This window comes from Harmonia axyridis, chromosome 6 (assembly GCF_914767665.1).
Source record: "Harmonia axyridis chromosome 6, icHarAxyr1.1, whole genome shotgun sequence".
Lineage (NCBI taxonomy): Eukaryota > Metazoa > Arthropoda > Insecta > Coleoptera > Coccinellidae > Harmonia > Harmonia axyridis.
Genome location: NC_059506.1, coordinates 19285437 through 19300133, shown reverse-complemented (window position 1 = coordinate 19300133; position 14697 = coordinate 19285437). Strand labels below are relative to the sequence as shown.

The window sequence follows — 14697 nt, the reverse complement described above, 5'->3', positions numbered from 1 at the left end:
TGTACATTGCCCCGAGGCTGTACAATTCTATCCCTCGGGAGATTCTGCTTGTCACTGGGTTGCCACGGTTCCGAAAGCAATTGAGGTCTTTTATTATGGGTCTGAATCTTGAAGCGGTTGCTGATCTGGTTCAAATGCGGAGCTGAAGTGTGACCAGGTGTGTGTGCGTGTGTGTAATCAAAAAAATCGGTTATTCTCGACGATGCTGCAGTTTTGGTGGACTGTGAACTGCTATTGATGGTTGTGGGTCTTATTGTTCCGGGTTGTCATTGTTGTTATTATTTTTGGACTGATTACTTGCCATGCTTAATGCATGTATCTATATTTTATTTCCTTTTTCATTATCTCGAAACACGTGTTTCTACACTTATCGAGACACTAATGTTTGTTCTTTGATATTGTTTCTGTATTGTTCATCCTGTGGATTTCTAAATAAACATAATTATTATTATCACATATACAGGGTTTAACATGAGTGACTGGCCATAGCCTAGTGGTGAATTCAGGCCTTTCAGAAAAGTAATTTGTTTTGTATCCTAAGACTGTTAGTTTCGGAGATACTAATTTCAATGTTTTCAGGGCTGCACTCAGATTATTGAGTTTTACCTTTAGACTTCGAAATCTATACTTTTAACACGTTTTAGACAAATATCGTTATTGGCATGAAAACAAAACCTAATTTAATCTAATGAATACAATTTCAACTTTGAAAGGCACACTGTTTTCAAAGGAGTAGCAAACGAAATTATTCATGTGTTATGTAACTTTTTTGACATACGGTTCTGTTTTTATTCCTTTAGTGATAATATTTTATGTTATCTGATAATTTTTCGGATTTTATAGCTTTCTGTTCAACTTTTCTTCATTGTAAACCTTCAGCACTTACTGATTGTTGTAACAGGCTGCTTGAAATATCAATTAGAAGTATGCTTGGTGAAACTGTGAAATTTTTTTGGAGCTATTAAACTGATTGAATCGTTTTGAAGGGCTGCATGAAGTGAATAAACCCACAAAATTTGAACAAAGTCGTACTGCTGATTCCCAAATAATGGAGATCAGAAATTTAGGCCAATTTACAGGAATCACCTGTATCTCCGAAACTAACAAGGTACAAAACAAATTACTTTTTCGAAAGACCTGGCTGATCTGAATTCACCACTAGGCTATGGCAATCACTCATGTTACACCCAGTACAACCTACAAAGCAGCTGATATTTGATATATACTTTAAAAAAAACGGAAGAAGGATCGAACAGCTCGAACAGCATGAGTAAGCATGCAAATTAATGTACCTTGCTAATTGATAGGTATAGGTACTCCTATATTTGGTGATCCTTGGAACCGAATAGATCAATGAGGTCTTAAGATTGATAGAACATATAGATCAACAGCGCCGATATATTCAAAGAAATCAAAGAAACGATTGATCCAGACGTAATAATTCATTTATCTATTTATGTATTTGATACTGTAGGATTTTCGGGCGGTGGAGCGAAAATTCACAGTTTTCATAAAGTTATTTATTTTCCAATAAAAGCATATAGAATCATACACACACACGTCTTACGACTTCACACAGCATAAAGATTTCTAACCTCTTTTCTTTTTCGCACGTAAAACATAGAGTATCACATTGTCATATAGAATATAGAATTGTAGAACACAAGGGGCATGAATATGCAACCCAAAATACAACACAAGGGGCACGAGTAGGCAACACAAAATACATACAGATACTACAATACATAATTTTTCAAATCATCAAGATCCATAAACGAGATTTCAGTTGATCAATTATTTTTTTACCAAATAAGTTGTTTCTTTTCCAAAGGCCTACCCTCGGGCCTACCTCATGTCCTATAATAATCAGAAAACATCACGTTTTATAAATTTTAGTATACTGAAAATGTTTTATTAGAAGCTTCGACTACTGTGATATGAACAATTTGTTTACTCAAAATATAATTTTTTCAGAGAACTAGCAAAAATGCAGGCATCGTTACCTATACACCCTGATGAACAAAAAGCGTATCTTTTGAATTTAGCAGAAATAGACATGCGGAAAATGGTACTTCCATCTTGTATCAAAAGGATTATATATTATTTGACAGATGTAAGTATTATTTTTATCGATCACAAAATGAATTTGAAAAAGACAAACCCAAACACAAAATTTTAAGTTCAACAAACGAAAAACTGGCTGATTGTGTTATCCACACTGAGCACCCATAATGACAAGTTCAAAATGAATATATAATAACCAAATAAAAATACGATAAACTGCTTACCAAAACCAAAACTGACAACTTCGAAAAACTCATAGAAAATCGACGACAAAAATGAAACAATGGGGTCCATTGTGAATTCTCTACATAAAAAATTCTTAAGAAGTGAATCATGGAAAATTTTGCAAATAAATATAATGACGTTTTATATGCTGCTAATTACCTAACTAAACACAATATCGACATATTGAAACATAAGGAGGTAGAGGGGGTAGGTAGCTTTGACTAAGAGCCTATGATTATGTGAAGAGTAGATATTTCAATGTTATCATGGCGTGTTATCACCTTCCTGTATATTTCATCAACCCATTATTACTTTGAAGCTCAATTATCAGATCAACTAAGTAAAATAATTAACTAATAACCAAGAAATGATTGTATACAGGGTGGCCACTTTTTCAATGGGATTGTATTGGTAACTTTTCAAACCATAAGAATTGTTTATTCGACAGTAAATTGTTCTCAATTTGACGTAATCAGATTTCGTATCCAACGTTTCGTGCTCTCTGGGTCACCCTCAACCTCATTTTTTTCAATACGGACCTGTATATTTTATGACACTTTTCGAAATAACTTTTAACGCTGAATTCAACGATATATCATACAATGTCATTCAAAGTTGATTTTCAGGTGATTTTGACCCTTATCCAAATTTCTTTGGGTCGGATATGTATTACATTTCGGAACCTTTAGTTTAATTAACAACAAGCATTACATTTCGATGAGAAAATCAACTTACTCATCTTGAACTAAATGGAACATATCAGAATCAGATCAAGAAACAAGTAATAATTATTTACATATTTCAATTCATAATAATTAAACGAATTATCATTTAATGAAAGAAAAATCGAATGATTATTCGAAAGTAAATGAAAATGATAGATGTAAGTGTTCGAAATGTCCACCATTTTGTAAAATGCACTTAACGGTTCTGGAACCCATTCTTCTTATACATTTGCTTATTTCGTCTTCTTGAATACCTTTCAATACGAATACATTCTCAATCTTCTCGCGAGAAATCACTATTGTTGGATTTGTCATTTGTTCCAGAATCGAACTTTATTTTGATATCATTACGATATAAGTTTCGAAGGCTTGGTATTCAAATTTAAAATCATTGTATTCGCGCCTCTTGACTATTTTATTAACAGCAGTTTTTGAAAAATTGCATTCACTACAGATCCGACCCAAAGAAATTTGGATAAGAGTCAAAATCACCTGGAAATCAACCTTGAATGACATTGTATGATATATCGTTGAATTCAGCGTTAAAAGTTATTTCGAAAAGTGTCATAAAATATACAGGTCCGTATTGAAAAAAATGAGGTTGAGGGTGGCCCAGAGAGCACGAAACATTGGATACGAAATCTGATTACGTCAAATTGAGAACAATATACTGTCGAATAAAAAATTCCTGTAATATTTCTTGATAATATTTGAAATAAAGTGGGAAAAAAAAATCAAAATGACAGAATTTATTTTTTTTATGATATCTCAATAACCGGCCCTGATAATCTCGATTTGTTTGAACTGCTTGACAATGCTTCTATGCATGCAACTTTTTCTCCATTTGACCGACCTTCTAACTCTTATGGTTTAAAAGTTACCAATACAATCCCATTGAAAAAGTGGCCACCCTGTATAAGTCCGAAAATGTTAGGGTTCTTCGGCCCTCCTCGATATAGCACAGGGTCATCGTGATGGATAACTCGACATAGTCATCCCATTACACCCGAACAATCTGTAGAAGTTTCATTGAGTTCGGAATTTTTACCAGCAGACCGCACTTTTTTGCTTTGTCTACTGGACTATAATGTTGGTCGACTGTATCTCAATTGATTTGATTTTTACGAAAAAGTTTGTGGATACAAAATTGTAGATAATTTAATACTTCACTACTTCAAAAATGAAAGTTTACGTCGAAGACCACTTAGTTTAGAGGTTATGAGCAAAAAACTGAAAAAACTCTGGAAATGTTGCGGTTCTTCAGCCCTCCTCAAGTTAGCAGAGCTTCCTCGTGTTGGATAAATTCACAGAATCATCCCACAACACCCCCGAACAACCTGTAGAAGTTTCACTAGGTTCGGAATTTTTTCCAGCAGACCCACTCTTTTTTTTTTGGTTAATCGGATAGAAGGTTATAGGATACAATAAATGTACAGAGTGTAGGTAATGATGAAATGAAAAATAATAATTCTCACGCAGCTATGTGAAATCTCACAACACACATAACTAATACCATTTTGTTGTTTCAGGGTATGGATTCGAAAGTGATATCCGATTTCAGAACAGAATACATTAATATAGCCATAGAGAGAATTCCTAAACGGTACAAATTACTCAGAGATTATAAAGCAATTGTTGAAGGTCATAAAACCGACATATTGAAGTACTATGACGAATATATGAGGCTAAATTTATTACAATTCATTTTGAAGGATCCTGCTGAACATGAGAGACTGAAAATATATACATTTCCTTCATTCTGGGCCACGTTGCATATTCGAGCACCTATTCCTTGGCACACTAATAAAGTACTAGCCGAACATATGATGCAGACTCATTTTTATTTGGGAAATATTATTGCCATCAAAGTGAGAAATTTATGGTTTGAAAGGTATGTCTTTTAATTGATGATTGTTTTTTTTTTCTAAAATATTGTCAAATAGAATTAATAAAAATTATTGCCCGAACTTTAGTCATAACTTTTATAAACCATTAATTGCTGCAATCCCGTGGATCCCCTATAGATAACATTTTTCGACCCCCATATTTACATACAGGATGATTCACGAAGATCGTTAGTTGGAATATTGCAAAGAAAGATTTGAGATAAACACTTTAAATTTCATAGTTGAACTTCGTTGGGAACGATGAATTCTTGGAAGAAAATTTCAGATTTGTTTGACTTCCGGTTTAGGCGAATATGATACCAACTTTCGTTTTTTGAATGCAACTAGTTTTTCTTTCATAATCCGAACACTGATTGAATTCTTCATCACTTATATGTATCATTTTTCTCGAAAACCTTAAATCTGAAAAAAATCATTTCTCAAATACCATTACATCGCAAATTTTATAAGAAGGAATCGAACAGCATTCCTCGAATTTAAGGGCAAGAAGACCTTCAAGATAATTGTTGTCTTGATATAGAGGAACCCATAAAATTCACGATGGATATTGAAGAAAATAACCAACTCCCATTCCTGGATGTGCTCGTACACAAACAGGAAGGAATACCTCTAACCACGATTTACAGGAAGCCAACAAACACAGGTCAGTATCTTCACTTCGAGTCTAACCATAACCTTAACACCAAATTGGGAGTAGTCAGATGCCTCTATGACAGAGGAACTCAAGTATGCTCTAGTCTGAACGATAAGAAAGAGAAATTTGAGAGGATCACAAAAATTCTCGAGAAGAACGGTTACCCCAAGAAGATACTAGAAATCGCCAGGACACCAAGGGATAACACGGAGCACCGGCCAGAAACACGATCATCCCATATGTGGAAGGGTTATCAGAAAAATTGAGAAGTATTGGTAACAGATATGGTGTGAGAAGTGCATTCCAAACGAAAAACACTGTCAGGGCTAACTTAACTAAGCTGAAACCTGACAACGAAAATCAAACAACCAAAAATTGCGTATACGGAATACCATGCAAGTGCGGTAGAACTTACAATTGAGAGACCAAACGCCCCCTGAACACAAGCGGCAAAGAGCACCAAAGACTAGCTCAACCAGGGGAAACAGATAAATCCAGGCTAGTCCATCATGCTTGGGATGAAGTTTTCATAATATCAAAGGAAGAAAGATCAAAGCGGAGGAAACTTGAAGAAGCAGCCTTCATGGCCATCACTCCGAATCCCATAAGCATGACGTCTCTGGAGATCAAGGAAGTCTGGGCACCAATCATAAGATCCGATCTGAGGAAGTTGAACCCTGTTCTGTTCGGATGCATCTCGACACCACCAGGCTAAATGAGTCAGAAATCGGACGAATAACTGCGCACACCATCTGCGCAACCAGAAACTTCGACTGATGCGCAGTGAGGTGTAACTTATATTGAGCTTAATGCGTATGGATTACTACCTGCTTCTGTAGACTAGTGGTGAGAGTGAAGGAATTGCAACCTATACGACTGAAGTTCAACCACTATACCCTCATACGAACTCGAAAAACGTATGGTGCCTACAAGTCCAGATAGACCAAGTTTGGCAAACGGTTCTTCTCAGAACCGAACAATCGGTCCTACTCAGAACCATCACCCTGGAGACAGCAGGCGAATGCTTGCCGAAACGTTGGAAACAACCAACCGCACAGATGATGGAAACAGCCCAAATAATCATCTAACTTCAAGAGTACCTCAGGTATCACCTGGATATAGAGCTACCCGTCGGCAATGGGCAGAACATCACCAAGACTGGCTTTTACCACAATGGTCAACGAACTTTTTTTGGACGAGTCACGATTCGGTTTACAAAGTGATAATCGACGAAAAAGGGTTTGGGGAGGTCCAGGTAGTCTAGAGTGACTCAATTTCGCCCAGAGAGTTGTGCCCTTTCAAGGCGGATCAATAATGTGCTGGGGGTTTAATGTTCGGTCGCCGTACCCCTCTTATTATCGTTGAACGAACAATGACTGGTGCCATCTACGTGAAAAACATCATTGAACCAATCATTGTTCTTCTGCGCGACAAATTTGGGAATAATTTCATTTATCAGGATGATAACGCCCAACCACACCGCTCAGGAAGGGTTCAAAACATTATTCAAGAGAACAATATCCATAGAATAAACTGGCCAGCAAACTCAACAGAGATGAATGACTTAGCAGGAGTAATATCCAATCGCCAGAACCTACCTTCAACTCACCATGTATTGAGTTTAGCCCCTCAGGAAGAATGGAAAATGAAAAAATCATGTCATTGATAACTTGATTCGTGGGACGCCTTGGCGTATTGGGCAGTTGATTGAAAGAAAAGGTAGTAATACGGACTATTGAATTTGGATTCAGTTGTAGAATAACTATGATTAAATAAAAATAAATTATCGATAAATTAAGATTTATTCTCAATTTTCCTATTTTGCCTCATCCTGCATAAAGAACAAAAGATTTTCTATCAAACATATTGCAGTTGAAAAAGAGGAAAACATTTATCCCATTTCCAGAACTTAGATTGTTTATTTCTTGAGAAACCAAGAAGGGTCAAGTCTTTTGACGATGTGTGTATTATTATAACAAATTACAAGTTGTCAGTAGGTACTATCCAATAGTATTAAGGTACTGAAGAAGTTCATTTTCAGGTTCGAAGATATGTGCATAGTAACGGTCGAATCGTTGCAGGAGAAGCAAAGATTTCCACTTGAACCCAACGTTTTCGAGCAAACAATGGATCTTTTGTGTGATAGAATAAGACATCGAATAGAAGGGGATTTGATCACATCATGTGCAGATATATTTCTAGAGTACAAATGGGCATGGAAGCAGTATATTCCTAAGAGGCCTGTTGAATCCGTGGATCTGGTAGAGCGATTCTTCATTTCCATCAACAATTTATTGACTATGTTGATCAGGAAGATGGTTGTTAAAAGCCTGAAATATTTTTTGAACTACATCCTTCAGTATAAGGTTAGTGTGACCCTATAGATAATATTTGTCTCCATTTTCTGAGCTCTCGTTCGTCATCACAATGTCCGTAATTTAAGAATTTTGAGACGAGAATGGTGACAAAAAAAAGGTGAGACTCAATGCTGAAAAAACCGTCCTTAAATTCGATTTTTAGTGCACTCAAATTGGCAAAGAAAGGTTCAGATCTCGAAATATGAGATAATCAGCTAGAAACTCTTGAAAACTTGAATTTGGACATCCTCAAAGTTGTCTCAAAGGCTACATATGGAAGGGGGTTCCGCGACTATCAAACTCAGAGGTCAAAGTTAACAAAATCGGTTTTTTGATTTTTTGCAAATAGCTCATTTTTTTATGGACTTTTCGCTATTTGTTATCAAGAAAACTTTACTCCACGTCGGCTTTCTCACTCCCCGCTAAGAGGAACATTCACTCAATCCGAGATATTTGAAATATCAGAAGGGTAGAGCTCGGTCATGTCTGGTCCTTGTGGTCCCACTGATGGTTCTCGTCGAACTTTATTGCTCTCACACGTGATCCCACCGATCCTTTGAACTGTCCGTCGCCTCCTAGGAATTTTCTCACCATCCATCCAGCACCTAAAAAAACAGCTTTTTGCATTAAATTACACATATATCTACTCACTAAGTCCTAGTACTCCTAGTTGCTTGAAATTGGATGTCACATGGTGTGAACTATCAATGATAATAAAGGGTGTTTTTTTCGAGGTATATAACTTTAAGTTGGCATTACTGTTCGAAATGACGACCGATTTAACAGCTGTCAAGTGATTTATTCTCAGTTTGGTTTGGCAATTCATTATGAATAGACTCACGCCTGAACAACGCTTGCAAATAGTGGAATTTTTAGATTGCCGTTGTTCCCGGTTTTCCTAAGCGAATTTTGTTTAGCGATGAAGCGCACTTCTGGTTGAATGGCTACGTCGACAAACAAAACTGCCACAATTGGAGTGAAGCTTATCCTCAAGTGTATGTCGAAACACCGTTTCATCCAGAAAAACTGACTGTTTGGTGCGCTTTATGGGCTGGTGGAATCATTGGTCCGTACGTCTTCAAAAACGATGATGGCCAGAACGTTACAATATATTGTGATCGGTATAGAGCCATGATGACTAACTTTTTAATTCCTGAATTGAACAACCATGATGTTCAGGAGCTGTGGTTCCAACAAGACGGCGCAACATGTCACACAGCTCGTGCCACAATCGATTCATTGAAAGACACGTTTCGGACCTGTGAATTGGCCTTCAAGATCTTGTGATTTAACACCGCTAGACTACTTTCTGTGGGGCTATGTAAAGTCATTGGTCTATGCGGATAAGCCACAAACCCTTGACCATTTGGAAGACAACATTCGCCGTGTTATTGCCGGTATACGGCTACAAATGTTGGAAAAAGTCATCGAAAATTGGACGTCCAGGTTGGACTACATCCGAGCCAGCCGTGGCGGTCATATGCCAGAAATCATATTTAAAATGTAATGCGACAAGATTATCTTGCGGACGAATAACATTCATGTCAATCGAATAATCGATCGTTGTTTTATTGCAATTTAAATTTCTATAGCTCTAAAAAACACCCTTTATTAATACCAAATTTTAGTTGAATATCTTGTGAAGTGTAGATACTATAGGAGAAAAACTTGTGAAGTATTCAGAAGTGTAGACGGTGATATAAATTCAATTGCGGAAGCATTTGATGCGAGATAGAATATCAAAGAAATAAACTAATTCTAGGTACTCTTTCTAGGACGGAAATGATTATGGAGAGGAATATCATGATTTAGCACTCATTCACCTACCAATTATAAGTGTAAAAGCTAAAGGACGTCCAGGCACTAATGAAATCTACTTGGACCCTTCTTTACCAGAACTCAAAGAGATAATCAAGGGGGCATTCCTGAAAATGGTTAGAGTTAACCAGAACATATTGAGAGTTGAAAATATTATGTTTCCGGGTAAGTTTCAATCTATTTTAAAATCAGTTCGCCAGTTACCTACCGATATCATTTTAAAAAAGAGGTCTATGACATTAATTATTTATTATTAACAGGCCAATTGGAAAGTACCTTTTATTATTCAACATAGTTGCCTTCGAGGGCGATACAGCGATTATAGCGATATTCCAACTTTTCGATACAATTTCACTAGTTTGATTTTGCTCCAAAATAGGCCTCCGTTTCGGCGATTACTTCTTCATTGGCGCTAAATTTCTTTCCAGCGAGCATTTTTTTGAGGTCTGAGAACAGGAAAAAGTCGCTGGGGGCCAGATCTGTCGATTACGGTGGATGCAGAAGCTATTCGAAGCCCAATTCATTCAATTTCGCCATTGTTTTCATTGATTTGTGACACGGCGCATTGTCTTGATGAAAGAGCCCCTTTTATTCTTCGAATGGGACTGTTTTTTAACGATTTCATCCTTCAAACGATCCAATAACTATGTAATAATCGCTGTTGATGGTCTGTCCCTTTTGGAGGTAATCAATGAATATTATACCTTGCGTATCCCAGAATACTGATGCCATAACCTTGCCAGCTGACTGTTGTGTTTTTCCTCGTTTTGGATCCGGTTCATCGTGTGCAGTCCACTCAGCTGACGTCGATTGGACTCCGGAGTGAAATGATGCATTCATTTCATCCATTGTCACATATCGACGCAAAAATTAAGATTTATTGCACTTAAACAGCTCCAAACAGTGCTCAGAATCATTTTGATCGATTGTGAGCTCGCCCGGCACCTGTTTTGCACACATTTTTTTCATGTACAAATATTTGTGAATGATTTGATGTACACGTTAAGATGATATCTTCACAATGTCTGCTATCTCGATCAACTTCACTTTACAGTCATTCAAAATTATTTTGTGAAATTTTTTAATTTTTCTGTCTTCGGTGCTCATTTCACCACGTTCAAACTTAGCATACCAATCAATGATGGTTGATTTTCCTGGGCAGATCCCGAAAACTCTTCATCAAGCCAAGATTTTGCTTCAACTGTATTTTTTCTCTTCAAAAGGCAATATTTTATCAGCACACAAAATTCTTTTTTTTTTCATCTTTTTTCAAATATCAAAAGTAGCTACACTCACAACGCAGTATCTCACGAATTAATGTTAGGACTACTGTCAAATTTTGACACGTCTCGTTTGAAGATTGGTACTTACTGAAAATCATATGGATTTAATACTAGCACCGCCATCTGTGCATCGGGGACTTTTCAATTGGCCTAATATAATTAAAAATATATATGAGCCGTTTATTTTGAAAGTGACCTAACTCAGTTTTTCAATTTTCTGCCGGTTACCTTGTTTACATGTACAACTTCATGTTATTTATCAGTGACGCACTTCAGATTGTTTATATTCAGAGAAAATACGATACATTTTTTACACATAAGTTTTCCGAAATAATTGAATAACTGAGCCGTGTAGTTTGAAACGCAAAACTTTCAATATCTCGGTTTGAAGATAAATGGAGCTAGGCCACTTTCAAAATAAGCGGCTCATATACTAATACGACGATTTTGAATGTTTCAGAATACGCTACCCAAAAGACATATCTTACGGCTATTCCAGAAGATGATGAGATTGTGCTTAGCGTACTGGAGCAAGTTGCGGAAGTATTTGAGGCTAATACACTTGGACCGTTCAAATATCTGAAACTGTATGAAAATTATTTCTATATCTTGAATGGACATGCCGAAAAAGAACTGGAGGATTTTTTCGCCATGGACCCTTTTCCATATTTGAAGGTTAATGTTCATTCAATTAAAATTAAATAAACACAAAATAATTTCCACAAATATTTTATTGTCTGTGACAATTTTTTCATCACACTTCATTTTTGACTGAAGATGATGATTAGTTTTTTCGAATCCTCAGGTGTATCAGGATCGCTACAGGCCTCTCATATTGGGGAATCATCTCCTATAGATTTATACTGATTGAATTCCCTTAAAGAAACGTAATAGTCAATAATAATAAATGCATATCTTATTTTCAAGGATTTTTCGAAAAAAATTAGAGCTTACGAAAAAAAGAAGGATGAGATAATTGACTTGCGAAGGAATATTCCTCTGAATATGGTCAATCTGGATTGCAGTATATTGAACGACACCTTGTACAATATAGTGGATGGTCTCAGAACCCATATCGTGAAATATTTCATTGATGATACCCACACTACGAATAGAAGGTAAGTGAATCTCAGTATGTTTCGTCCTCGTCTTTAAAATGCGATTTGATCGGATATAAGCGCCATCACTAAATGGCGATATTATACAGAATTTCATCCATACCTACCACTTTCAAAAAATTAAAGAACTATCATAGGAATTAAAGAATGGGTTTTGAACAGGTTTTGTTCGATATGGCAATTTGCTTGTAAAATTGAGATAGGTTATGATGAATATGGAACAAGAATACGTTGAAAATTGGTCTCAAACACAGAATCAGTATTCTCGCGGAAGTACACAATTATTAGATATGAAAAGAGCCTGAAAAAAGAATGGATTTACGGAGTATCTAGCTACGTATAACTTTATTGTTACGCTTTATCATTTTTTACGTGTAAAGCTGAATTACTCCTTCAGAAATCCTAACTATGAGGATGAAATTATTCTTAGTCTACGGCCATTTCAGAACCTTCAGCGTCAGTAAGTAGCTCATCAAGCGTGGTAAACAACCGAGTATTTTTTTTTTCTGAAGATGGCTACATCAAATTTCATTTCGGGCCAAATTTTGATTAGTTTAATGGGTTTTATACATCACTCCTTAAAATAACGGTTTCTGGTCTCAACTTATTAGTTTTTGGTATTTTGAAGCGAAAGACAGATCATACTACAAAAATGTTATCGAAAAATTGTAAGACCGCTATAATCGCTGTATCGCCCTCGAAGGCAGCTATGGTGAATAATAAAATCGAATTTTGCCAAAAAAATGTGTTTTACTATGGTAGACCGGGGACTTTTCAATTGGTCTGTTAATGAAATGTTTCGATTATAATAATGTAAGTTTCTCCTATTAAAATTATTCAGTGGCGTAGATATAGGAGTGCGATGATACTTTTCTCATTGAAAATCTACACCACTGTATATTTTTCGAAAAAGTCATTTCATTTCTGAAATCAATAGAGCTTCACTAAAAAAAAAAGTCTCCTGAATTTTCCCGTTGACTGTATGTTTACTACTTTCGAGATAATCGAGTACAAAGCGAACACTATCTACGAAAATCTAGAGAAATGAATTTTTCAAATTTTCCCATTAATGATAAATGGAAGTACAAAAATTGACATAGTGTATAATATAATAATAATATGGCATTTGATTGAACATTGCAGAAATAACATTTTAGACCCTCAAACATAAAAATTCTTGTGAATATTTTGTTTTGTTTAAGAGTCTGATAAACGTTCTCTCTGAAGTGTTCAATCAAATGCCATCTGAAAAAGTTATACTACAACATGTCAATTTTTGTTGTTTCCTTTATCACTGATGGAAAAATTAAAAAAATTAATTTTGTAGAATCTCGTGGATAGTGTTCACTTTGTACTCGATTTCCTCGAAAATAGTACGTTCTATGAAAAAAATTCAGCAGACTTTTTTTCAATGAAGATTTGTTTATTTCAGAAATCAAATAATTTTTTCGAAAGAAACAGTGCTATAGATTTTCAATAAGAAGAGGATCATAGCACTCCAATATCTACGCCACTGAATAATTTCGGCAATATTCACTTACCTAATATGAAACATGACAATATCTAGACTTCAATACCTAAATATCTGATCTATGAATGTAATAATACTAGACGTATAAATAAAAAAGTGATTTTTTTCAAATTTCAACACCCAGCATTTCGAAAACGGAGCTTAATAGGATATATGTTTTTATGAACTTTTTTTCATGAAAAGAGGACCACCCTATATAAATCATTAGTTCTTCTTTGAGAACCCTTTTGATTTTGAATCTTTTCAACATTTTTAGAATATGTGATAAGTTCGATGAAATGTCTACAAACGTTAGTATTCAGACAAGTACTGTAGCTGAACTAGTCGCACTGCAAAATTATATAATTGAATCAAGAGATGTCACTATGTATAACCTCAAAGAACAGATTCGAAAATCCGTGGAGAACATAATGTTTCTGATGGACCATGCACATTTGCCAAGTAAGTAGATTGAAGTGTACCTAATGAATTTAGATGTGTTTTATATCTTTTTTTTTTGGAAAAAAAATTCTGCCAGATTTAGTACATGACTTACAGTGAGATCAAACGAAGCACCTTATATTATTATTAAGATGGAGATAAAGTTCTTGAAGCGGTTTTAGTTTAGTTTCACCACTTGGTAACGTATGCGAAAGAACTGCCCCTATGCCATACGAACTGGCATCGGTTGCGAGTACTTAGGGTACTTATAATGAATTAGTACACTTGATGAAACTAATTATCCTTTAAAGCTGACTGTTGACGACGTCCTCATAAGAATTGTTCATCATTTTTCATAAATCTGTACAAAAGATTCAGTTTAAATGAACAATCTTTAGGATGAACCTAGCATAATAATTTACTACGTCAAAATGACATAGTGTTTCATTTTGTCCTTCAGGATAGTTTGTCATTTTGTCGGATACATACTTCTTATAATAATGAAGCAAGATTTCAAAACGAAACTAAACTAATATCCGTCTTAAAACTTAAGTATACTACTTACATATTATAACATCAGATATAAGAATATATTCAATTAATAACGAATATTGC

At 35.5% G+C, this 14697-nt stretch overlaps 1 protein-coding gene across 1 annotated transcript in view; it reads left to right on the top strand.

Moving 5' to 3' along the window:
* The window catches only part of LOC123681653 (dynein axonemal heavy chain 3), a 134611-nt gene that overhangs the window by 12400 nt on the left and 107514 nt on the right, over nucleotides 1–14697 (top strand). The window contains exons 4-10 of the mRNA XM_045619881.1: nucleotides 1975–2113; nucleotides 4544–4905; nucleotides 7597–7921; nucleotides 9688–9895; nucleotides 11474–11688; nucleotides 11941–12131; nucleotides 13919–14103. Of these exons, the coding sequence (XP_045475837.1) occupies nucleotides 1975–2113; nucleotides 4544–4905; nucleotides 7597–7921; nucleotides 9688–9895; nucleotides 11474–11688; nucleotides 11941–12131; nucleotides 13919–14103 (1625 nt within the window). The remainder of the gene's footprint in view (nucleotides 1–1974; nucleotides 2114–4543; nucleotides 4906–7596; nucleotides 7922–9687; nucleotides 9896–11473; nucleotides 11689–11940; nucleotides 12132–13918; nucleotides 14104–14697) is intronic.